This window comes from Lampris incognitus, chromosome 3 (assembly GCF_029633865.1).
Source record: "Lampris incognitus isolate fLamInc1 chromosome 3, fLamInc1.hap2, whole genome shotgun sequence".
Classification (NCBI taxonomy): domain Eukaryota; kingdom Metazoa; phylum Chordata; class Actinopteri; order Lampriformes; family Lampridae; genus Lampris; species Lampris incognitus.
This window is the reverse complement of record NC_079213.1, coordinates 60,712,988-60,739,770: the sequence shown is the minus strand read 5'-3', so window position 1 is coordinate 60,739,770 and position 26,783 is coordinate 60,712,988. Positions and strand designations below refer to the sequence as shown.

At 48.5% G+C, this 26,783-nt stretch overlaps 1 protein-coding gene across 1 annotated transcript in view; it reads left to right on the top strand.

Moving 5' to 3' along the window:
- ghrhrl (growth hormone releasing hormone receptor, like) overlaps positions 1 to 20,005 on the top strand; it is a 70,216-nt gene extending 50,211 nt beyond the window's left edge. The window contains exons 8-13 of the mRNA XM_056276755.1: positions 4,485 to 4,545; positions 7,436 to 7,505; positions 10,994 to 11,085; positions 12,613 to 12,742; positions 18,555 to 18,596; positions 19,778 to 20,005. Of these exons, the coding sequence (XP_056132730.1) occupies positions 4,485 to 4,545; positions 7,436 to 7,505; positions 10,994 to 11,085; positions 12,613 to 12,742; positions 18,555 to 18,596; positions 19,778 to 19,879 (497 nt within the window). The 3' untranslated portion in view covers positions 19,880 to 20,005. The remainder of the gene's footprint in view (positions 1 to 4,484; positions 4,546 to 7,435; positions 7,506 to 10,993; positions 11,086 to 12,612; positions 12,743 to 18,554; positions 18,597 to 19,777) is intronic.
- The last annotated feature ends 6,778 nt before the right edge of the window (positions 20,006 to 26,783 follow it).

Here is a 26,783-nt window from a genome sequence, read left to right as displayed (position 1 = left end):
GACAACCCTAGAGCTTGACCATTCATCTGCCATGGCTGTCGGGCTCAGGGGGCTCCTCTGTCGGCACAACGGCTCACCCACTGGATTTATGGCATAATCTGCAAGAGTTATGATGCTATGGGCTGCCCCGCCCCTGTGGGCTTCAGGGAGCACTCTACTGGGGGCATTGCATCCCCCATTGGTCCTCCACTTCCACCTTCGTGCAGTCATATCTCAGGGAAATGACTGCTAACTTGATACCCTGCTTGGTGCAAGGTCAAGGGGACCCTTGTCTCCAGTCGCCTGACAAGTTGGCTGTGTCAAGCGCTTGGTGGGCTGTTGCAGTACAGTACAAGACCCTTAGGTCGGGCAGTGCTCGACCGTTGGTCTGCTGTTGTGGTGCTGTATGGTACGAGACCCTCAGAGGGGGCAATACTCGACCGTTGGACTGCTGCTGTGTAGGGTGTTATGTTTGTTGGCGTCAGTCGGGCCCAGCTGGGAGTACGTTCATCCCTAATGGCCTTCATCTTAGATGTGAACCAATCATGAAGCCCGTTAGAGGGTGGAGCATGTAAAACATGGAAATAGTAGTTACCCTAGATGTAACTCCAGTTCTGTGAGCTTAGTCCTCTACCCTCTGGCCAAGCTGGCCCCCCTCTTTGTAGCTGAGTTCAAAGGGAGACAAGCTGCGATGGGGGACATGCTGGGGCTTTATAGGTGTTGGGGCACTGTGTGGCTCCTACAACTTGATTGGGTGGGGGAGTGAAAGATATGTCTCAGGTGCCAAGGTAGAGCCTCGAAGTGTAAACCAATCGCAAAGCCTGTCAGGGGGCTATGCACATACTCATAGAAGTAGAGTTACATTCAGGGTAACTACTATTTCTGCTTTTGAGGCACGCACAACCCCCCCCCCCCGTGAAAAAAGTGAGCTCCCTGAAATCCATGGCATAATGATAAGAGTAACCTACCTAACAAAATCTGGTGTCGGAGCGCCATAGCGGATGAAAACATAATCGGTGATACATGGACATGGACAACATTATTTATGTTGCGCGTAGGCCTTTATTAGAGTGATTATAAATAAAAAGGGCTTTTTGCCATGTGAAGTCTTGATACGTGCCCAGCTAGCTAACACTTCTGCAGCGCACATGTCCATGATTAAGCGCGGGCCCCTTTGCACATTTTTGAACATAGTGTATAATGTAGACTCAGTGCTCGAGATCTTTGATTCGATGGCGATGAGATAAAGAGGAGTCCATGCGCGCGGGCCCTAAACTGTTGCGGGTCCCAGTGCAACTGCATTACCTGCATATTAGTTTTGCCTCTGGTCACTTTCCTAAAACCCTAAGTCCACTACGTCTACTTTCATCACTTAACTAGACATCCATTATTTGAAATACCTGCCACTATTTCAAAATAATCATATGTTAGAGATATTGGCGATACCATGGAGATTAAAAGAACTACTACATATTTTTCAGAAAACTGAGAAGTGTAATTTTACTGAAGAATTCTCACTAAGGCATGTACTGGTTCCACTCTGGCCCACAATTAAGGCTTTTTATAGTTTAAAATATTTCTAGGCATTTCTGTTTCATTTTCATTTCTAAACCAAACATGTTCACTCATATATGGGTCTTTGTTGATAACTGATGAATGATCTACTTTTCCTAAAAGTCTTAAAATTCAGGTAAGCATGGCGTGCTACGGCACTAGGCTCTCAAACTGTAAACTGGTTTGCATCCAAGAGTCTTTGAAGACTCCCAAATAGCCGTGAGTCCATCACAAATGAATCCTCTCATTTTAGGATGATTACGGCTCATTATTGCGGAACCATTTGCGCAGCGGTCCCGGGAGAACATCGCCGAGCACGCGGAGCAGAAAAACAGCCATTTCCCCGCATCTCCAGTCTGTTACCTTCATGCGGCTCAACATCTCTCCTGATAGAATGAAATGATGCATAATTACTGGAGGAAATTGGGCTGAACTTTATAACCCCCTAGGCAATTGCCCCAACTCTCATCAACTTGATTGGGTTTGGAATTTGGGTGTTTAACTCAAAATGCTAAAATCACTTTCTTGGCAGAATGCCAGGTGTTGGTTTTTTGTATGTGTGAAGATGCTCAATTTATTTTCGGCAGACAGAATTATAATCGCATCATTTATCAAGTCCCATAGATGTGCAGAAATTGGTTTTGGGGATAAGGGGAGGAATGTGTTGATGATCAATTACTGGCACTCGTCGTGGAGGAAAATGGTATTCCACTGTCAGTGCAAGAAGATAATGCAGGGCACGCGAGGGGAAGGACAACCGGCCTTGTAGGCTAGTCTGGTAGAAGCAGTGGAACTTACCAAGAAAAAAACCATGAACATAAACACGCAGCTCCATTTAAAACTTACTCAGAAAGTAGACTTGTGGTACCTGGTCATAAAATGACTAGTGGTGAGGTATTACTTCTTGCCAGCCCTTGAACCCTCTAACTAACCCCTTTTCTCTCAACATGTCAAAAGGATGTAGTTCTGCACACAGGCGGAGTGCTTAAAGGCATCCAGTGGCTTTTTCCTCGGAAACAACTCGGTTGTGTTCACATTCAAAGGTTGTCACTCGAACACAGTGTTTATAGTGTATCTATGATACCAAACAAATATGTTGAACACATGTCTGGCGTCATAAAACATGTGTAAAGGCTTTATTTTATGTTTTGAAGGCGTCGCTGTTTATGTGTCAGTTTACGATCTTCTTGTTTTTTGGTGGATATCATCTCGTCTAATACGGTTATGAAACTGAAACAAACATACGACATTGTACAGTTATTCTCACCCCTCCCTGTTTGTACAACATTTTCTCGCCAACTGCAGCTTTCTTTCTTTTCTACTTTTGTTTTCTCCACTTTGTTACCGTCAGGTTTATGTTTCTTTTCTTTTGCGTTTGTTTTGCTTCCTCCGGTCGACTTCTTTTTCAATCAAACTTTATTTCAAAATGATAGATAGGCAATAGGTGAAAAGGAAGCAGTCACAAGAGTAGTATGTAGTACAGAGTCAACTGACTGAGTAGCAAAGCTTGCAAATCATGTTTAAGAGCTTCTTTTTTTGTCATTATATTCAGCTAAAGTGGAAGTGTATTGTGGCATCCACAAACAGTCCAGGACAGCATGGCTATTTTATTCACAAGTCTGGGAGTAAGGATGTTGAGCTTAGTAAATAAAATAGTTAAATTGATTAGATACGGGCGCCTCCATAGCGAATTGTTACAGCGCATACCACGTGGTCTTAACAGTCACTGGTTTGATTCTGGACGATGACCTTTGTTGCATGTCTCCCCAATTTCCTTTTTACCTATTCACTGTCACTGTCAATAAAGGTAAAAAATGCAAAAAAAAAAGGAAGAAGGATAAAACTCCTCATCTGATCTCATTGCATCTCATCATCAGCCACTTCTCCGGGGTTGGATCGCGGTGGCAGCAAGCTAAGTAGGGCACTCCAGACACCCCTCTCCCCAGCAACGCCCTCCAGCTCCTCCTGGGGGATCCCAAGATGTTCCCAGACCAGGTTGGACATGTACTCCCTCCAGCGAGTTCTAGGTCTACCCTGGGGTCTCCTCCCAGTTGGGCGTGCCCGGAAAACCTCCAAAGGAAGGCGCCCAGGGAACCACCTCAACTGGCTCCTTTCGACACGAAGGAGCAGCGGCTCTACTCCGAACTCCCTCTGGATGTCTGAGCTCCTCACCCTATCTCTAAGGCTGAGCCCAGACACTCTACGGAGGAAACTCATTTCAGCCGCTTGTATCCGCGATCTCACCCTTTCGATCACTACCCAAAGCTCATGATGATAGTTGAGGGTTGGAATGAAGATTGACTGGTAAATTGAGAGCTTTGCCTTCCTACTCAGCTCCTTCTCCACCACAACGGTCCGGTACAATGTCCGCATTACTACTGATGCTGCACCAATCCACCTGTCAATCTCCCGCTCCATCCTACCCTCACTCTTGAACAAGACCCCGAGATACCTGAACTCCTTCACTTGAGGAAACAACTCATCACCAACCCGGAGGGAGCGATCCATCATTTTCCAGTAGAGAATAACAGATAAAACTGTGCTTGAATTTCTACCCTGATCAGTAAATCCAAATAAAACATCCTCTGATTGACATGTTGTCTTTTTCAGTGTGTTTTGTGTCCAGGGGAAATGTATAATATATCACCTCCATGCTTGTGGTGTGTATGTTGCGTACTGGAAAAACAGAAAGTGCAAATAATACAGGAAACCGGTTTTCTTAGCGTGCCCTATAGCACCACAAAAATGCCACAGGATGCTTTTAATTGGATCAAACCAGCTAATGGAAGAACACTTGATTAGCACGTGAATTGTTTCTTTTCAGAATTTGCTCAAAATTTGTCAGTCACTTTCATGGAATTATGATTATAAACTCAATTATTTATTCATCTAACTAGCCTGGATCAATAAGAACATGCCATTGATGGTTGTTTTGGTTTTCTGTCTCACAGGTGTACCCGTCGTTTTCATAGTCCTGTGGATTGGTTCCAGGATGTACTTCGAGGACACTGAGTTAGTATACATCAGTATGATTTCTTACATCAAGTTGTATTAGTATCAGGCTTTTTACCACATACGCAGAGTTGCAGTGAGTTCAACAGCAGTATAATCTTACATTTAACTATTAATCACATTAGAAACATCTGGTACCGAGGAGCACAACAACCAGAGACCTGATGCCTTGGATTTAACACGTGTTCTCGTGTCCCTAGAATAGCCATTTACACTGATAAGCCAAAACATTATGACCACTCACAGGGGAACCGAATAACGTCGATCACCTCCAAACAAGGGCACATGTCAAGGTCTGGGTAGATTAGATGGTAAGCAAATAATCAGTTCAAACAATGAGTTCTCATAGTCAACGTGTTGGATGCAGGAGAAATGGGCAGGAGTGAAGACCTGAGAGACTTTGACAAGGGCCAAACTGTTATGCCCAGATGACTGGGTCAGAGCATCTCTGAAACAGCAAGGCTTGTGGGGTGCTCCTGGCCAGCAGTGGTGAGTACCTACTGACAGTGGTCTGAGAAGGGACAAACCACAAACTGGTGGCAGGGTGTTGGGCGCCCAAGGCTTATTGATGCACGAGGGCAACGGAGGCTATCCCGTGAGGTCTGAACCGACAGAAGGTCTGCTGTGGCATAAGTCACTGAACATTTTGCAATGTGTCACAACACAGTGCATCACACCCTGCTGCGTATGGGGCTACATAGCCACAGACCAGTCAGAGTGCCCATGATGACCCCTGTCCACCATTGAAAGCACCTACCATGGCCACGACAGCATCAGAACGGGACCTTGGAGCAGTGGAAGAAGGTTGCCTGTTCCAGTGAGTCCCATTTTCTTTTAGATTATGTCGATGGCCATGTACATGTACACCGTTTACATGGGGAAATGATGGCACCAGGATGCACAGTGGGAAGATGACAAGCCGGTGGAGGCAGTGTGATGCTCTGGGCAATGTTCTGCTGGGAAAACCTGGGTCCGGCCATTCATGTGGACGTCAATTTGACATGTACCACCTACCTAAACATCGTTGCAGACCAGGTACATCCCTTCATGGTAATGGTATTCCCTGTCACACTGCACACATTGTTCAGGAATGGTTTGAGGAACATGAAGTGTTGAAGGTGTTGCTCTGGCCTTCAAATTCCCCAGATCTCAATCCAATTGAGCATCTGTGGGATGTGCTGCACTGACAAGTCCGATCCACGGCGGCTCAACCTTGCAACTTACAGGACTTGAAGGATTTGCTGTGAATGTTTTGGTGCCACATACCACAGGACTAAGGATTACGCCACTCAGGGGTCTTGTAGAGTCCATTCTTCGGCAGGTTGGTGCTGTTTTAGCGGCACATGGAGAACCAACAGCACATTAGGCAGGTAGTCATAATGTTTTGGCTCATCAGTGTTTCTGGTAGTCCAGACAAGTCCAGTCACAAATAATTTTACAGATAATTTTTTTTTGTCCTGTTAAAGTTAAGAAACATTTACTATTCCTAATTTTGTTTTGTTGCTATGTGGTACAATATGTTATATTTAGTACGATAATATTTATTTAACTTGCACACCAAATGCTGTTTGTAGCAACATGCAGCGTAACTGAGGCAATCCTGGTGAGCGGGTAGGTTAAATCCACTGATATTACAAGTCTGTCAGAGGAGAAAACATGGTCAAAACAGAAAAATTGTTGTTAAGGCAAGAAAATAGCTTTTGTTTTGTTGAGTAAGGAGGTTTTTACCGGAGTAAGTAGGTGTTGTAAGGAGGTTTTTACTGGCTGTCTCAGTGCAACAACAGACAAATGATTGGTGGTGATTCATCCTCTCTGGATTGTTTGGATTGTTATATGTTTATCAAAAAGAGGTAAAGAAGTAAGAGCAGAGGAGATAAGCAACATATATTTCTTGTGTTATACCTCCATGTATGTGGCTATATGTTGTCCATATGCAGTATAAATTCTAGTTCATAATATAACCTACAAATGGTAAATAGATTGCATTTATGGCCCTTTTCCAGTGGCAACTGTTACTCATAGTGCTTTCAAATCAATGTCTCACATTAACACACACATACTTATACACACTTAAGACACACTTAAACACACTTATACACACTCACTCACACACCGATGGAGGTGTCAGCCATGCAAGGTAACGAGTAGCTCATCGGTAGCAGTTAGGGGTCACGTGTCTTGCTCAGGGACACATAGGCATTTCTGCCAGGAGGAACTGGGGATCAAACCAGCAACCCTCCAGCTTACTATACGACCTGCCCCACCACTGAGCTACTGATATGACATTTCTAATGTGCTATCTGTTCTTATAGGACACTGTGTTAGACTGTCTTTTCTTGTCCACTACAATATCCACTCATCAGACAGGAAGTGGCCTCGTATCGTGGACAACCAGCTGGGAGATGAATAAATTAAAAAAAATTCACTGCCATATTTGTGGATTTACTAACAGTGTTATAGGGTGGACGAGGGCGGAAATACTGCAGTGCGCTTATAAAGAAGTGTTTTCAGTTATGATCGTCCTCAGCAGGCTGCAGGGTTGCTGTCGTCCAGGGGTTCTTCTTTTCAAAGCTGTGGCCACTTCCCTTCGCTCTTTTTCTGTTTTTTTTTCCTGGCTCTGCTTTGAAGGATAACTCCCAGGTCAGCGTTATTACCCCAGACAATTTTCATAACATCTTGAGTCTGACCCCTTCACTCCTTTCTCTCAGAATGCAAATGTAGAATCAGATTCGGTTCAGTTTTTTTCTTTTGTCATGTCCACATCTCAGTTATCTGGTCTGGACAGTGGGCCACTGAGACACTTCAGTGAAGAGGTTTTTCCATGCTTGCATCTGTTTTCAAGTCACTTTACTTACCAGAAGTGAAAACTCTGTAATGCCTTCCCATACAGATGCTGGGACATTAATGAAGACTCCCCCTACTGGTGGATCATCAAAGGACCGATCGTGGTCTCCATAGCGGTAAGTCAAGCGTGTGTTATGCTAAAGTGGAAAAAAAAAGATGGATCAGTTAGATATGTGAAGTGAAGTAGAACGTGCTCAGGGGCTTCCGGGTAGAGTGGTGGTCTATTCTGTTGCCTACCAACACGAGTATCGCCTGATCGAATCCCCATGTTACCTCCAGCTTGGTCGGGCGTCCCTACAGACACAATTGGCCATGTCTGCGGGTGGAAAGCTGAACGTGGATATGTGTCCTGGTCGCTGCACTAGCACCTCCTCTGGTCGGTCGGGGTGCCTGCTCGGGGGGAATTGGGAGGAATAGCGTGATCCTCCCACGCGCTACGTCCCTCTGGTGAAACTCCTCACTGTCAGGTGAAAAGAGGCGGCTGGTGATTCCACATGTATTGGAGGAGACATGTGGTAGTCTGCAGCCCTCCCCGGATCGGCAGAGGGGGTGGAGCAGAGACCGGGACGGCTCAGAAGAGTGGGGTAATTGGCCGATACAACTGGGGAGGAAAAAAAAGGGGAGGGGGATTAAAAAACAAAACAAAAAACAACACAAAAAACTATACATCAGGTGCTGGACCAAAAAGAAACTAAAATGAAGACAAACGAAGGTCCGCACACTGTAGCTCCCTAATACGCAATTTATTTGGACATCCAAAAAGTGACTTAATGAGCTACATGCTCTTCTTCACACTTGACAAAATAAGCACAGTCACCATCTTAAATAGATCATGAGCCCCAGTCACATTATCATGTGACACAAGTATTACACCCTTTAGTTCCCAAATATCAACACATAGTATATACAGTAACATGTCCCGAACACCCACGTGTAAGGAAGACATACATGTCCATCCATCCATATATAGAAAATACTCTCCGAGCACAATTGCATTATAGAAGAATAGAATAGGAGACACCGTATTTTTCACTTGTACATCCATACAATGAAATGTGTTCTCTGCATGTAACCCATCCTATTGTATAGGAGTAGTGGGCAGCTGCAGCGCCTGGGGACCAACTCCAGTTCTTCTTTCCATTGCCTTGCACAGGGGCACAGACAGGAGTTTTAACCCTAACATGACATGCATCACTTCAGACAAAGGGGCTCTAGGAAAGCGTGGACCAGAGGCAGCAAGGCATTTTGATTTCTCAAACTGAATGTCTCAACCGAAAATAATCTAACAGACCGGAATCCAGTTACAATACTCACTTACTGGAAAAGACATCGAGGAGGTTATAAGGAAACACTGGTGCATCATAGATACAGACCCTTCACTGAAGAGAGGTTTCAATAATCCTCCTTGTGTTGTATACAAAAGACCACCTAATCTTCGCAATTTGCAGGTAAGATTAGACCCCCACACACCTCTTCACACCTCCTCAGTCAGGTCCCACCTGGCAACTGCAGATGTGGGAATTGTCAACAGTGCCACTTTGCATATAAAACACGTACCTTCAATCATCCTCACTCAGGAAAAAGCTTCGATATCAAGGGCATTATATCTTGTGATATGAAAAAGGTAATATACATGCTTAAATGTCCCCTGTGTTCTCGCATATAGTATTGGAAAGACAAGAGCCCTTCCCACTAGGGTCACTGAACACAGGTCAGGATGTAACAAGCCCGGCTGCTGTCCATGTTAAAGAAGGCCAGCACCACATATCCACTACCAGATATCTTGGCATCGAGGCTACCAGAAGCCCTCGTAGAGAAGGTGACTTTGATTCTCTGCTCCTGAGGAGAGAACGGTTTTGGATTTCTACACTGGACATGCTCAGAGTCCGTTCTCACTTATTGATCATCTTCTTGGATCCTCACGAAACGGCTTGAATCCAAACTTGATGGGGCTGCGCGTTGCACTAAATGTATCCTGGAAGAAGCACCCTACAAAGAAGTGTCTCTAAGGCAACATACCCGCCATCTCAAACACTATCCGAGAATGAAGGGTTCGATTTGCTGGTCATTCCTGGAGGAGCAAGGAAGAACTTGCAAGAAATTACATCAATCAACTTGTCGATGACACAGGATGTCCATCTGAGGACCTTCCAGCTGCTATGCATAGAGACGGGTGGCGTGAGAGGGTCAGAGCCATCCGAGGATACTCGACCTGATGATGATGAAGAGGATGATGATGATGATGTGTGATTGTTTTGTGTGTGCTATTGATTATGACTTGTGTCAAATATCAAATAATTAGACAGGGTTAACCACTGTTGGTGTAATATTGTCATCTCATGTATATGAGAGGATTAGAATGGTTATCTCCTACATCACTATTCACATTTGTTGTGGATTGTAAACTCCTGTTGAGGGACATCTTTTTAGAATATAGAGGCGCCTCTATTTAGATCTGGCCATGTTGAAGATCAGGAATCAGGAACAGTTTATTTGTCATTTCATCTTGTGTAGTACACAAAAGAAACTAAATCCCATTTCCCCCAGCAGTGCAACACAAAGGACAAAAACACACATCCAAAAACTTTCAAGAACAACACCACCAAAAACATACAAAAAGCAAACAACGCAGTCCACCCAGTGCAACACAGTCCAAAAACGCCATCGTCCAGGAGAATGAACGCCAGCCAGGATGACTGTCGGAACTGCCGGTAGCAGTTAGCTTAGCCTGCCCCGCTTCCGCGTCCCATCAGACTACCCTCGGTGTTTCCCTTCGGGCCCACAGGACGCAGCAGACCAAGCTCTCAGCTGATCCAGCGCCAGCTCTCCCAGCCAAGCCAAATCGACAATCAAAATAAAAACTTTATATGAGGACACAAACCTAGACCCAGACATAGACGTAGACGTGGACAAAGACACTGCATAATCGGGGCAGGGTGAGGTCGCTGCAAACGCGAGTCTGCGCCACCATCTTCCCACACTGGAGATATGGCGGCTACTGGCTTGATGTAATGCAGTTGTGCTCTGGATGACCTTTCTATATCTCTGTGTACTTCTGTGTATTTATGATGTTTTCCTTACACATGGGTGTTCAGCACACGTTACTGCGTATATGCGTATATTTGGGAACTAAAGGGCGTAATATTGTGTCACATGATAATCATGTGACCGGGGCTCATATCTATTTAAGATGGCGACTGTGTTTATTTTGTTAAGTGTGAAGAAGAGCATGTAGCTCATAAAGTCACTTTTTGGATGTCCATTAGACATGTACCTGGCAAATTAAAACTTGTGTCAGGGATAATTTGTTTCACTGCTATAGAAAAGTGTGAATATTCAAAAGTGTCGCTGCTTATTTATATGCATCAGGAAAGGTTGGCGAAACCGGCTTTGCCCCCATCCCATTCAATTTCACACTTGGGTGGCTGTTGTGTTGCTGTGACATTCAGCACAGCAAAGTCACCACATGTCGTTAGCAGCATGTGGCACCAGCCAAGGCTTTGGTCTGACAGCTTAACATTTTTTGGTATCTGTTAGTCTTTTTCTTTGTAGCACTTCTTTGTAGGTTCTGCGGATTTCACTCTTCATTATTTTCTCTCAACAGATAAATTTTATGCTCTTGGTGAACATCATTCGGATCCTCATACAGAAGCTTGATCCTCGTCTGATCCAGTTCAATAACTCATCTCAGTACAGGTACAACGCTTTAGAACAGGTTGTAGACCTAAAATACGAGCTCTAGCAGTTACAACTCCTGTCCTGTCCACCACTGCATTTGAAAAACAGAGAACATGCAAGTCCATCCTTGACCTGAAATGTCTCGGCCACTGAGGTCTACAAGTGAATTTTTTTTACATTTTTTTTTTTTTTTGCCGCTTTGGGTCAGATAAAATTCAGTACTTTTCAGGGAGAGAAAGATCCTCAATTGCAGTGTGTGTGGTGTGTCCCTCTTAAGCTAATTGTCTGTTTTTGTTGTTGATTTCCCCCCCTTTTTCTCCCAATTGTACCCGGCCAATCACCCCACTCTTCCGAGCCGTCCCGGTGGCTGCTCCAGCCCCTTTGCCGATCCGGGGAGGGCTGCAGACTACCACATGCCTCCTCCAATACATGTGGAGTTGCCAGCTGCTTTTTTTCACTTGACAGTGAGGAGTTTCACCAGGGGGCGTAGCGCGTGAGAGGATCACGCTATGGCCCCCAGTTCCCTCTCCCCCGAACAGGCGCCCTGACCAACCAGAGGAGGTGCTAGTGCAGTGACCAGGACACATACCCACATTGGGCTTCCCACCCGCAGACACAGTCAACTGTCGTCTGTACGGATGCCCGAACAAGCTGGAGGCAACACGGGGATTCAAACCAGCGATCCCCGTGTTGGTAGGCAGCGGAATAGACCGCTACGCTACCCAGATGCCCCAAGCTAATTGTCTTTTATCTCTTTAATCTTAAAATGAGTTATTCACTATCATTAAAATTAGGTCTTTTTCGATTGCACCTTAAACACTCTGGTAAATGTTTCATAGTTGATTTTGTTTAGGTAGGTTAAAGAAAGAGGACATCGTTTGCATGGAGGCCTTCCTCATCTGAGAGCTGCATTAGCACATATGTCAGCAAAGGAGGGGGGCAAGTTGTTAGTGAAAACTAGATTTCTGGGGCATCCGGATAGCATAGCAGTCTATTCTCTTGCCTACCAACTCGAGGATTGCCGGTTCGAATCCCCGTGTGACCTCCGGCTTGGTCGGGCGTCCCTACAGACACAATTCGCCATGTCTGCGCGTGGGACGCCGGATGTGGGGATGTGTCCTGGTCGCTGCACTAGCGCCTCCTCTGGTCGGTCGGGGTGGCTGTTCGGGGACTGGGGGAGAATAGCGTGATCGTCCCACGCGCTATGTCCCCCTGGTGAAACCCCTCACTGTCAGGTGAAAAGAAGCGGTTGGCGACCCCACATGTATCGGAGGAGGCATGTGGTAGTCTGCAGCCCTCCCCGGATCGGAGAGGGGGTGGAACAGCAACCGGGCCGGCTTGGAAGAGTGGGGTGATTTGCCGGATACAATTGGGGAGAAAAAGGGTGGTTGGGTGGGGGCATCCCACTGGTTGAGTCGCTATTCACGCATATATTATCCATTCAGTGACAACACTCAGATGAAACACAAGGATACATTACTGTTTCGTTTTGACTTCCCCCTCCCATCTTCTCTGTCATCTTGCTTCTTTTCTCCCATCTGATAGACGCCTGACTAAGTCCACCCTCCTTCTCATCCCGTTGTTCGGAACCCACTACATATTTTTTAACTTTCTGCCTGAATACGTCAGGGTTGACCTGCGCCTCTGCATTGAGCTGTGCATCGGGTCCTTCCAGGTACGTGCAGCTAAAAGAGCACATGAATCATTCATCAGCCATCCAGACATGCAGGAAAAGGCAACATGACAGTGCACTTACTCATCCAAACCCTGGATGGAACGTCTTACTTTCAACACACCTCAAACTGTAGCCTGCATAATTATGTTTATAAACATATTAATTTGATGGACACAGGGAAGGAGCCTTAGAAATAAAAATGTAACGGCCTGATTAAGAAAGTAAGAAAGTTATCTCTACACATTGCTGGCCTCCAACCAAATGTCAAAGATACAATTTCGTACTTTCAGAGAATGTAAACCTAAATATTTGTTTTCTCCCCAGGCATATTTCTGAAATGTAAGGCATATATATTTTTGCTTGGCTCTATTTCTATGTTAAAAGTTTTATTCCTTTCTTTCAATCTCTGATCATAATAGTGCACTCCTTCTGTATAATCTTTTCTCACAACTTAATATCTAGAAGAAATAAATCGACTATACAATCGAGCTCCAAAAAAAGGGGGACCAGAGGGTGTGATCCAATTATCAGGGCATCACACTGTTCAGCCTCCCTGGAAAAATCTACTCTAGGGTGCTGGAAAGGAGGGTCCGACCGATTGTTGAACCTCAGATCCAGGAGGAACAATGCAGATTCTGTCCTGGCTGTGGAACAACGGACCACCTCTTTACCCTTTGTCCCCTCTGCCTACAAAACTGCCACTGTCACCCCAATTCTCAAGAAACCCAGTCTTGATCCATCCTGCCTCAACCACTACCGGCCAATCTCCAATCTCCCCTTCCTCTCTAAAACCCTGGAAGGCATTGTCGCCACACAACTCCAAACCTACCGATACTCCAACAACCTACTTGAACCCCTCCAGTCCGGGTTTCGCCCACTCCACAGCACTGAAACTGCACTCCTTAAAGTACTTAATGACCTCCTCACCTCTGCTGATACTGGAGCCCTTAACATCCTCATCTTCCTCGACCTGAGTGCAGCCTTCGATACTGTGAGCCACAACATCCTGCTCACCAGATTGAAAGATGTCGGTATTGAAGGCACCGTACTAAGCTGGCTCCAGTCCTACCTCTCCAACAGGTCACACTTCATCTCACTCCACAACCACTCCTCTGTTCCATCCATAGCCACACAAGGTGTTCCCCAAGGTTCTGTACTCGGCCCACTCCTTTTCATCATCTACATCCTCCCTCTTGGTCAGATTCTCCACCATTTTAACTCGGACTTCCACTGTTATGCTGATGACACCCAGATATACCTCAGCACCAAATCCCCTCACAATCCACCCCTCTCTCACATCGACTCCTGTCTGTCTGCAATTAAAGTCTGGATGCAGCAAAACCTTCTCAAACTCAAGTGACAAAACGGAACTCCTCTTCATTGGCTCCAAGTCTACCCTCAGCCAAATCAACAACCTTGCACTCACCATCGATGGTACTACTGTCTCCCCTTCCTCCCAGGCACGCAATCTTGGTGTGATCCTTGAACCCACCCTCTCCCTTGAGCCACATATCCGCCAAATGGTCAAATCCTCCTACCACCTTCGCAACATTGCAAAAATAAGATCCTCTCTCACATGCCCTGCTGCTGAGATACTGATCCATGCCTTCATCTCCTCCCGCCTTGATTACTGCAACTCACTCCTCTACGGCATCAGTGCTAGCTCTATCAAGAGACTCCAATTGAGAACGCATCCGCCCGACTTTTAACTTTCACCAAATCCTGGCACCATGTCACCCCAGTCCTAAAAGACCTCCACTGGCTACCCATCTCCCACCGGATCGATTACAAAATCCTGGTTCTTACTTATAAAGCCCTTCACAAACTGGCTCCCCCATACCTCACCGATCTCCTCTCCCCCTACCAACCCTCCCGGTCCCTCAGCCTCCCTTCTCTCGATCCCCAGGTCCAACCTCCGCGGCTTTGGTGACCGAGCCTTCTCCAGGGCAGCTCCCAGGCTCTGGAACTCACTCCCCCAAATTCTCCATTGCCTTCTCGTGCCCCCCCCTCCTGTCCTCTCGTCCACCCCTGGTCTGGGGCAGGCTGGGGACTGAGCGCTCGACCTGCCCCTCCCTAAACTCCCTCCCCAAGCGCATCGGACACTGCTGCGGGCAGCCCACATTCAGGTCATCGGTCGGGACTCACCTTTTCAGACTCATCTGTGATATATGTGATTTGTGATGTTTGTTTTTCTTTCTCTTTTGTATCCGTCCAAGTTGGAGAGTACTGCTGGCGTCGTGTGTGGCTGCCGCTTCTCCCTCTCGTAGCCCCCCTTCCCATCCACCGCTGTATGTCTGTGTTATGTTTATCTCTTGCCTTGTTTCACTCCGTTTACTATAAAGTGACTTTGAGTATTAGAAAAGCGCTATATAAGTTTAATGTATTATTATTATTTACCCTTGCGGAAATGCTGAGGGGGACATGGGAGTTTGGCCAGCCAATCTACATGTGTTTTGTGGACTTGGAGAAGGCTTACGACCATGTACCCCGGGGCACACTGTGGGGGGTACCGTGGCAGTATGGTGTACCAGGGCAGTTGCTACAGGCCATCCGGTCCTTGTATAACCAAAGTGAGAGCTGTGGCCGCATTCTTGGCACAAAGTCAGACACATTTTTGGTGGGGGTCGGACTCCGCCAAGGTTGTCCCTTGTCTCCGATTCTGTTTGCGATATTCATGGACAGGATCTCAACGCGCAGCCAAGGTGAGGAGTGTGTCCATTTTGGGAACCTCAGAATTGCATCTCTGCTCTTCACAGATGATGTGGTTTTGTTGGCTTCATCAGAACGCGACCTCCAGCGTGCACTGGAGTGGTTTGCAGCTGAGTGTGAAATGGCCGGGATGAGAGTCAGCACCTTCAAATCTGAGGCCATGGTTCTATACTGGAAAATGGTGGATTGCTCCCTCTGGGTTGGGGATAAGTTGTCGCCTCAAGTGAAGGAGTTCAAGTATCTCGAGGTCTTGTTCACGAGTGAGGGTAGGATAGAGCAGGAGATTGACAGGCGGATTAGCACAGCATCAGCAGTAATGTGGACGTTGTACTGGACCGTTGTGGTGAAGAGGGAGCTGAACCGGAAGGCAAAGCTCTGAATTTAACAGTCAGTCTTCGTTCAACCCTCACCTATGGTCATGCATGAGATTTGGGTAGTGACCAAAAGTGTGAGATCGCGGATACAAGTGGCTGAAATGAGTTTCCTTTGTGGGGTGTCTGGGCTCAGCCTTAGGGTGAGGAACTCGGATATCCGGAGGGAGCTCGTAGTAGGGCCACTGCTCCTTGCGCCGAAAGGAGCCAGTTGAGGTGGTTCGGGCATCTGATTAGGATGCCTCCTGGGCGCCTTCCTTTGGAGGATTTCCGGGCACAGCCAACTGGGAGGAGACCCCGGGTTAGACCCAGAACTCACTGGAGGGACTACATGTTCAATCTGGCCTGGGAACACCTTGGGATCTCCCAGGAGGAGCTGGAGGTGTTGCTGGACACAGTGATGTCTTGAGTGACCTACTTAGCTTGCTGCCGCCGCGACTCTACCCCGGAGAAGTGGCTGAAGATGAAGGAATGAATGAATGAACAATCGAGCTCTTGGCTAGATATTGTTGTTATTTGTCCATCGCAGCGACGAGGCCCATCTAGCCATCCTGTGATGGATGACGGATGACTTACACAATGATTTAAGTGAGGAAGAGTTGCCCAACATCAACCCCACTCTGTCGTTCGAGACCACCTACTACCAGTGGCAGGACTAGCGAGACGACTGGCAATGGAGGCGGATGCAGATTTTTCCTCATGGTTTCTTCCTGAAGCCTTTCCCATGTAGTATGAGTATACCCGCAAGGCAGCGGAGTTTTTAAATCAGAGTTTTCCTTCTCCTAGATGAACTGCCAAACAGGCTAATGAGCTTCATCTACCCGGGTTTGAAATCAGAGTTGTCCTTCTCCTAGATTGGCTGCCAACCAAGACAGACTTTGTAAAAACAGGAGGTACCATGAGAAGGTGCTGCACATTTGCATAGGAGCGGCCGTATGCTAAATTCCTGATGGACCCGTGGTGATCACTACCCGAAGGAAGTGAGAGGCCACCGAACCGCTTCGCATTCCTTTTGGCAAGTGGGCCATCTGACCCAATACTCGCCACCTCTCTTAATCTTAATCTCCCTTAATCTTAGCTAGATAATATTTAACTTGAACAGTTTATCTAATCAAATTCCCTTACTACTGAAGGCCAGAATATCACTGGTTAGATAATTGATACCAAAATCTAATCATGGCATTATTGCTGAGCAAATGGTTGATAAATACTCAATTAAGATGAGTCAGGGGCGTCTGGGTAGTGTAGCGGTTTGTTCCGTTGCCTACCAACATGGGGATCTCCAGTTCAGATCCCCGTGTTACCTCCAACTTGGTTGGGCGTCCCTACAGACACAATTGGCTCTGTCTGCGGATGGGTAGCTGGATGTGGATATGTGTCCTGGTCACCGCACTAGTGCCTCCTCTGGTCGGTTGGGGCACCTGTTCGTGAGGGAGAGGGAACTGGGGGGAATAGTGTGACCTTCCTATGCACTATGTCCCCCTGGCGAAACTCCTCACTGTCAGGTGAGCAGCTGGCGACTACACATGTATCGGAGGAGGCATGTGGTAGTCTGCAGCCCTCCCGGGATCAGCAGAGGGGCTGGAGCAGCAGCTGGGACGACTTGGAAGAGTGGGGTAATTGGCCAAAAAGTACAACTGGGGGGAAAAAGGTGGGGAAAAAAAGTTAAGATGAGTCATTAACGGCTGGTCCGCGGTGGTGTAGCGGTCTAAGCGTCGGCTTTGTGTCGATGCAGTTGCCCACTGGGGACCGGGGTTCGCGCCCCGGTCTCGTCAGATCCGACTATGGCCGGACTCGACGAAGCAGCAACCATTGGCAACGCTGTCTTCGGGAGGGGGGCGGAGTCGGCTTGTGTTCGTCACGTGAATGCGTCTCTGTGTGTGTCGGAAAAGCAGTGGTTCGGCTTGGAGTCGCCTTGTCACGAAAGTGGCGAGGCGGTCTCCTTCGAGACTGCCGGCCGGAGAGGTGCAGTTGGCGAATGCATGCAGTGCGAGGGTGGGTGTTTGAATTAAAATAGGGATCGATTGGCCACTAAATTGGGAGAAAAAAGGGAAAAATCAGAAATAAATTTAAAAAAAAAAGATGAGTCATTAACACTCTTGTTACTGAACCAGGCAGTGCTCCATTACACAAATTCCACCCAGTGCCTTACGAGGAGGAAACTGGGACGTAGACCCATAGCCTGTATAAAAAGGGAGGTAGACCCATAGCCTGTATAAAAAAGAGATAGACCCAGCGGCGTCCTGTTGGAGGGAACGTGGGGAAGGATGTGGGAAGAGGTTACAGGTGAACAGGATGCCTGCAACTCTGCCAGAGATACAAAACCACAGGAATTTCAAACAGCCTTTTCCAATTATACCACATGTGGCGCAGGCTGGCTGACCAGCCAGGATAGCTGGTTGCTATCTTACATAATAAGGAATGACTGAAGGGGAGAAGAGATGACATGAGCTTCACCAGGGCTGGGGGGTTTATATCCTCACCATCAAGAACACCGTTAAACCCACTAAGTTCTTACGGCAATACGGCAAGCTCATTCTCAAGTTATAAGTGTATTCATACTTGTTCGGGGCCTGTGTGATGGCTGTGTGAATGATACATAACAGAATTTTCCAGTGTCGGGTCACACTGCACAGCTTGTACTCTGACATTGTGGCCTTTTATTTAGTAATTTGTGTATCCGGCATTCACACTTGCCGTACTGTTAAGCATCCAAATCATCTCTCTTACAGGGCCTTATTGTGGCTGTTCTCTACTGTTTTCTCAATAAAGAGGTCAGTACAAGCCACACACACACACACACACCTGCTCTCAAGCATCTGGTATTCTGTAATGTGAAGGGCAGAACAGATAAAGCCCCCAGTCAGGCCTTAAGAATGAAATATTTCCCATTTGCTTTTTTACCGTTACATGAAAAAAGTATATAAGTGCTCTAAGAGAAATCTAAGGACGAGCGTCCGGGTAGCTTAGCAGTCTGTTCCGTTGCCTACCAACACGTGGATTGCTGGTTCGAATCCCTGTGTTGCTTCTGGCTTGGTCGGGCGTCCCTACTGACACAATTGGCCATGTTTGCAGGTGGGAAAATGGATGTGGGTATGTGTCCTGGTCGCTGCAGTAGTGCCTCGTCTGGTTGGTCAGGGCGCCTGTTTGAGGGGGAGGGGGAACTGGGGGGAATAGTGTGATCCTCCCACACGTTACGCCCCCCTGGGGAAACTCCTCGCTGTCAGGTGAAAAGAAGTGGCTGACGATGTATCGGAGGAGATGTGGTAGTCTGCAGCCCTCCGCGGATCAGAAAGGGGGTGGAGCAGCAACCGAGACGGCTCGGAAAAGTGGGGTACTTGTAATGACCATGGATGAATTGACTCGCTAGCCCTTGGCTAATGGGTCAGACCCTTTAGCCAACAGTTTAACATAGTCGCCCATGATACGGGAGACCCGGGTTTGCGTCCTGGCTGCAGCGGTTCCCGGCTGCCACCTGAATTTGCTACATTGGTGTCAGAAGTGGGATGGTGAGACCGTGAGGCCATCGGAAACGCGTGCGCCCAGAGGCATGAGGGAGCTGATATGCTGAAGCATGGGGATGTACTTCCCAAAGGAGGGGGGTAGTGTAACGACCAAGGATCACTAGACTCGCTAGCGCTTGGCTAACGGGTCGGGCCCTTTAGTCGACTGGTTAACGTAGTCACCTGTGGTGACCTGGACTATAATCCAGGTTCACTTTCCGGCTGCGGCGGTTCCCAGCTGCGCCCTGAATCCGCTACATGATGCAGTCATACAAATTGACCTTTGCAGTTACTATTTATTAAGGATGACAAATGCATCTTTGTAACCTAGATACCTTATCACCAGCCAGTGAAGTTACTAAAATACATTTGTCATGTGCATTCATATCAAGGTCAGTGTGATGTCTAAGCCTTGCTGGGTTGGGTTCTCAGGCTCTGACTTGTTCTGGCAGGTCCAGAAGGAGGTCCACACGTGGTGGCTGAGATGCCAGGAGAACAGCTATGGGGTGGTGTTACCCGGGGCAAAGGGCAGTCAGATGGACACGCCCTTCTAGTCCTGGCTGGACCTGCTTTCAACGCTAATTCACCTAACTTCAAGTTTAAGGCCTTTCAGTTTGGTTGTGTTGTGTCGTGCCAAAAATTATCCTCACGAGGACTGTCTCTACTACTACTACTACTATTACTACTACTACTACTACGTTCGGCTGCTCCCATTAGGGTACACTACAGCAGATCACCCATTTCCATCTCTTCCTGTCCTCTGCATCTTCCTCTGTCATACCAGCCACCTGCATGTCCTCCCTCACCACATCCATAAACCTCCTCTTTGGCCTTCCTCTTTTCCTCTTCGCTGGCAGCTCTATATTCAGCATCCTTCTCCCAATATACCCAGCATCTGTCCTCCACACATGTCCAAACCATCTCAATCTTGTCTCTTGTTTTGTCGCCAAACCGTCCAACCTGAGCTGTCCCTCTAATATACTCCTTCCTAATCCTGTCCTTCTTCATCACTCCCAATGAAAATCTTAACATCTTCAACTCTGCCACCTCCAGCTCCTCCTCCTGTCTTTTCATCAGTTCCACTGTCTCCTAACCATATAACATAGCTGGTCCCACAACCATCTTGTAAACCTTCCCTTTAACTCTTCCTGGTACCCTTCTGTCACAAATCACTCCTGACATGCTTCTCCACCCACTCCACCCTGCCTGCTCTCTCTTCTTCACCTCCCTCCTATACTCCGTGTTATAGTTGACCCCAAGTATTTAAACTCATACGCCTTCATCACCTCTACCCCTTGCATCCTCATCATTCCACTGTCCTCCCTCTCATTCACACATACGTATTCCGTCTATCTCCTAGTGACTTTCATTCCTCTTCTCTCCAGTGCATACCTCCACCTCTCCAGGCTCTCCTCAACCCACACTCTACTCTCACTACAGATCACAATGTCATCCACAAACATCATAGTCCATGTCGCTCCTGCCTGATCTCGCCCATCAACCTGTCCATCACCATTGCAAACAAGAAAGGGCTCAGAGCCAATCCTTGATGTAATCCCACCTCCACCTTGTACCCATCTGTCATTCCAACCACACACCTCACCATTGTCACACTTCCCTCATACACATCCTGCACCACTCCTACATACTTGTCTGCAACTCCCAACTTCCTCATACAAAAAAAAAAAGAAGCTGAGGCCTAGTATGTTACTTGTTTGGCTTGAGCACCATCCACAATGTTTCTCTGTAATCTCTTTGATGCTGACAAATGAATGAATTTTGATTTCCTTGCTTATTATCGCCCTAAAAAATGAATTTGTAACTTATCTTATGGCAGAGTTTACTCTTGTGTGGGCGTTTCTTGGTGTCACTACTGTTTGAAGTCCCTCTTTCTGTGTTATTCCGATGTCTTGGCTGTTGTATGTAAGTAGGTTCCTGTGTAGTACAAACGTTTTGTTAAGCTTTTTGTGGTTGTTTTGCCTTCACTTGGACTGGCAGCTGGCTGTAAAGCTAAAAATGACAAAAACTAAAACATGCCTAAAAATATACGTGTAGTAACCAGTGGGAAAAAATTGTGGTCGATAATGTTGCAATGTGATGATGTTGAATAGGCTATTTCAGATTAACTTTATAAACTTGTGTTTTTTAACACTGGCGATTATGGATGATAAACAAAAAAGAAAAACCTGAAAGGGTAATTTCACCCCAAAATTAAAAAAAAAGAAGTTTTTCCTCTTACCTGTAGTGCTATTTATATCGGCCGTAGAGATGCCTGCCTTCTTTCAATAATAGTAATAATAAATAATTATAATTGTAAATTATAAATTTTAAATATATAAATATAAAAACTATACGTAGTTATTATTATTAGTATTATGGTTTGAGGTGCTAAACGTGATGCAGCAGCTTCTTGGCATGGTGCCACTAGTTTTTCCAATTTGTTGCCGGCAATTTTACAGCGCTTGTTTGAATCCAAAAGGGGGCGTGGCCGTTCTGACGACAGGGAATGACGTATGCGTGCGTTCATCCATACAATGGAACTGGATGGCACTCGGCTTGTGTTGCTCAAAGCGCCAAAAAATACATTTGACAAACTCAACATCAACGTCTCTTTCCAGATATCATGACCTAGCTACTCAACATAGTCCACACACCTAGTTGTGAGCAGTTTCATGTGGAACTATTTTCTTAGACCAAACTAAACCAACACACACACACACACACACACACATATATATACACACACACACACACACACACAGATGTACATTGTACATACATATACATATATACGTACATATGTGTATACACACATACATACATAGATTTACACTGTGCATACATACATATACGTGTGTGTATATATATACATATATATATATACACACACACACATATACATATATACGTATGTGGTGGACACGTATTGGGGATAGAATTCACCCCAGGAACTAAGGGTTAAGTCAGGGTTGCCCTGGCAGGTTAACGCAGGGTTAAGTTATGGTTGTCCAGCCAGTTTTCTGGTTATTCTTGCCGCCTCCGCTCAGTCGAGCTGTGGTTTTGTTGTCTCTCTGATTTACCGTTGATTAAAGAAAGTTGCCTACACGGCTAAAGTGTGAACCTACGGTCTTCTCCGTTCCTTCGGCTCTACACTGGTGACCCCGACGTCGGTTTTCGGATAAGTTTTCTGAAACCACACACATTATGGCTACGAACGCCGTTGCAATTAAACTGCCGGAGTTTTGGGAGTCTTCCGCGGCTACATGGTTCGCGCAGGCTGAGGCACAGTTCGCGCTCAGAGACATAACAGCGGACGAGACCAGGTACTACTACGTAGTGGCAGCGCTGGGGTGCGCTACGGCTTCCAGGATAAGCGGTTTCATAACCAACCCACCGGCCGATGGTAAATACGCCGCACTTAAGAATCTCCTCCTTGAAACTTTTGAACTGTCAACAACGGAGAGAGCACGTCGCCTCTTCGCAATTCAGGGCTTGGGAGATGGCAAACCATCGGAGCTAATGAGCAGGATGTTAAATCTACTGGGTCAAGAAAAGCCATGTTTCCTGTTTATGGAGCTGTTTCTGCGCAACATGCCGCCCCACGTCCAGACTGCGCTCGCTAACTCCACCATCACTGATCCCCGTGAGCTGGCAAAGGAGGCTGACCGATTCTTCGTCGCTACACAACGTTCCTCCCTTGCCGGGGTGCTGGCTCCTACCTTCACTGGCCCCCCGCCGACATCGCGGGCGTGGCCCGACGGTGGCGCCACACCGTTACAAGCCCTCTGGACTCTGTAGGTACCACGCTCCATTTGGTGCGAAAGCTAAACGGTGCCGTTCCCCCTGCAACTACAGGCCGACGGGAAACGAGAGGGCCAACCCTCAGTAGTGGCCATGAGTGTTGGCGATACGAGCAGGCTACTCTTCATCCTCGACACCATCTCCGGTCGGCGATTTCTCTGTGACACGGGCGCACAGAGAAGCGTGCTCCCTGCTACCGACGTCGACATCATGGGCGGGGAGCGGGGCCCCCAGTTTGCGACGGCTGACGGCAGCCCTATCCACACCTACGGCGTGCGGTCTGTAGAACTGTGTTTTGGTGGACAACGTTTCACGTGGGAGTTCGTCATGGCCAATGTAACGCTTCCCCTCCTCGGAGCTGATTTTTTGTGCGCTTACGGTTTGCTAGTGGACATTCAGAACAGCCGTCTGGTCGACGCCTTAACCTTCTCCTCCTTCGCATGTATGCGGGGGGAAGCGGCCTATGCAGGTCTAGCCAACTCTCTCTCAGAGGCAGACAAGTTCAACCGCCTCCTCGCTGAGTTCCCTGACCTCACCCAGCCTACCTTCTCTGCACCCACCGCTAAGCATGGGGTGGAGCATCACATTGCTACGAAGGGGCCCCCGGTCTACGCCAGAGCCAGGCGTCTCGACCCCGCCAAACTCGCCATTGCCAAGTCTGAGTTCGAGCACCTGGAACGCATGGGGATCATCCGCCGCTCTGACAGCCCGTGGGCGTCCCCACTCCACATCGGCGCTAAGCCTGATGGAGGTTGGCGCCCATGCGGGGACTACCGCCGACTAAATGACGCCACCACGCCCGACCGCTATCCTGTCCCGCATATCCAGGACTTTTCTGCAAACCTGTCTGGCAAACGCGTCTTCTCAAAAGTTGACCTCGTTCGTGGTTATCATCAAGTTCCCGTGCACCCCTCGGACATCCCCAAGACAGCGGTGATTACCCCATTCGGCCTATTTGAATTCCTACGAATGCCATTTGGACTCAAAAATGCGGCCCAGTCCTTTCAGCGGCTGATGGATTCAGTGCTCCGTGGCCTTCCTTTCATCTTCGTCTACTTGGACGACATACTCATCGCCAGCGCCTCCGAGGAAGAACACCTGTCCCATCTTCACGCCCTCTTCACACGCCTCAGCCAGCATGGGCTGATCGTCAACCCGGCGAAGTGCCGGTTCGGGCTGACGGTCATTGATTTCCTCGGGCACCGCATCACTGGGGACGGGGCGGTCCCCCTGCCCTCAAAGGTGGAAGCGGTGGCGGCCTTTCCGCGCCCCCAAACAGCTCGTGCGCTCAGGGAGTTCATCGGGATGGTGACATTCTACCACTGCTTCATTCCCCGAGCCGCCTTTATCATCCGGCCACTGTACGAGGCGCTGAAAGGCAAGTCCCCAACCAGGCGGTCGACTGGACAGCAGAGCGGGACCGTGCATTCACCGTGACTAAAGCTGCGCTCTCCCAGGCTACCCTGCTAGCGCATCCTTCACCTACAGCGCCTATTTCCATAACTACGGATGCATCGGACTATGCTGTTGGTGGGGTTCACGAGCAGTGGGTGGGGGGGGGGCTTGGCAGCCTTTGGCCTTTTTCAGTCGCCAGCTTACACCCCGAGAGCGCAAGTATAGTACTTTTGACAGGGAACTCCTCGGTCTCTGGCTCGCCGTCCGGCATTTCCGGTTCCTGCTAGAGGGCTGCGAGTTTACTGCGTACGTGGACCACAAGCCCCTCACGTTTGCCATGTCCAAGACGGCCGAGCCATGGTCCGCTCGCCAGCAGCGACAACTCTCCTACATTTCGGAATTCACTACCGACATCCAGCACGTCGCTGGTAAGTCTAACCAGGTAGCTGACAGCCTCTCTGGGGCAGTGATTGGAGCAGTCCACCTAGGCCTGGACTATGCACAGATGGCCGCTGACCAGGCCACGGACCCGAGCATCCTCCATCTCCGGACCTCCGACACGGGGCTCCGCCTGCAGGACGTTCCTTTCAGCGACACAGGTGTCACCTTCCTGTGTGACGTCTCCACAGGACAGCCCAGGCCCATCGTCCCGGACAGCTGGGGACGCCCCGTGTTTGAAGCTGTGCACGGCCTCTCTCATCCAGGCGGTAAGCCATCCGTGAGCCTGACCTCTGCTAAGTTTGTGTGGGAGGGACTTAAGAGAGATGTGAAAGCGTGGGCCGACTCGTGTGTTGCCTGTCAGCGGGCTAAGATACACCGCCACATTAAGGCGCCCCTGGAACGCTTCGCAGTGCCGGAGAGACAATTTTACCATGTCCACGTCGACCTGGTTGGTCCCCTACCCCCCTCCCATGGGTTCACCTACCTCTTCACTGTGGTGGACAGGACTACGCGCTGGCCTGAAGCTGTTCCCCTGGCATCCACGACGTCTGCTGATGTGGCCCGGGCTTTTATTGGGTTGTGGGTCTCACGTTTCGGTACGCCTTCCGACCTTTCATCTGACCGCGGGCCACAGTTTACCTCAGAGCTATGGAATGCTGTGGGTGAGGCTCTGGGCGTCAAGCTTCACCGCACTACCGCCTACCACCCTCAGGCGAACGGCCTATGTGAGCGCTTCCACCGGTCCATGAAGGCTGCGCTTCGGGCTACTCTCAAGGACTGCAACTGGGTCGACAAGCTCCCATGGGTCATGCTGGGCCTGCGGACCGCCCCGAAGGAAGACCTACAAGCCTTCTCTGCGGAGCTGGTGTACGGCACGCCGCTGCGAGTCCCAGGCGATTTCATGCCCAACGCAACGCGTCCCTGGTCAGCTGTGGACCAACGAGCCTCCTTGCTGGACGGGGTCAGAGCTTTCACACCCGTCCCTACCGCCCAACACGGCGCTCCGGTGTCCCAGGTACCCCCAGGTCTGCAGTCAGCAGACTACGTGTTCATCCGTCACGACGCACACCGCCCCCCTCTGCAACCCCCTTATGACGGCCCCTTCCGCGTCCTGGAACGGGGAACTAAGCACCTGGTGGTGGATTTTGGGGGCACGGCCGAGCATGTTTCAGTGGACCGAGTTAAACCCGCACACCTGGACTTGACGCAGCCGTTGGAGTTAGCCCAACCTCCTCATCGCGGTCGTCCCCCGGCTCCGCCTCTTCCCCCCGTGGAGGCCCGCGCTGCCTCTTCTGCTCCTCGGGCCGACCTCCACAGGCCCGCGTCAATGCCTCCCAGAGACACTCCGGCGCCTGTTACCCGAAGCCACCGCGGACGGCCGGTCGTCCCCCCATACCTGCCTAACTTCGATTACTAGGGCGAATTCTGGGGGGGCTCATGTGGTGGACACGTATTGGGGATAGAATTCACCCCAGGAACTAAGGGTTAAGTCAGGGTTGCCCTGGCAGGTTAACGCAGGGTTAAGTTATGGTTGTCCAGCCAGTTTTCTGGTTATTCTTGCCGCCTCCGCTCAGTCGAGCTGTGGTTTTGTTGTCTCTCTGATTTACCGTGGATTAAAGAAAGTTGCCTACACGGCTAAAGTGTGAACCTACGGTCTTCTCCGTTCCTTCAGCTCTACACGTACATATATATGTGTGTGTGTGTGTGTGTGTGTGTACGTATCAATGTTGGACTCTATAGGGATGATGGGCTAGCAATTTGTAGTAAAACACCAAGAGAGGTGGCGCAAATTAAGAAAATGATCTGCAAAATATTCTCAAA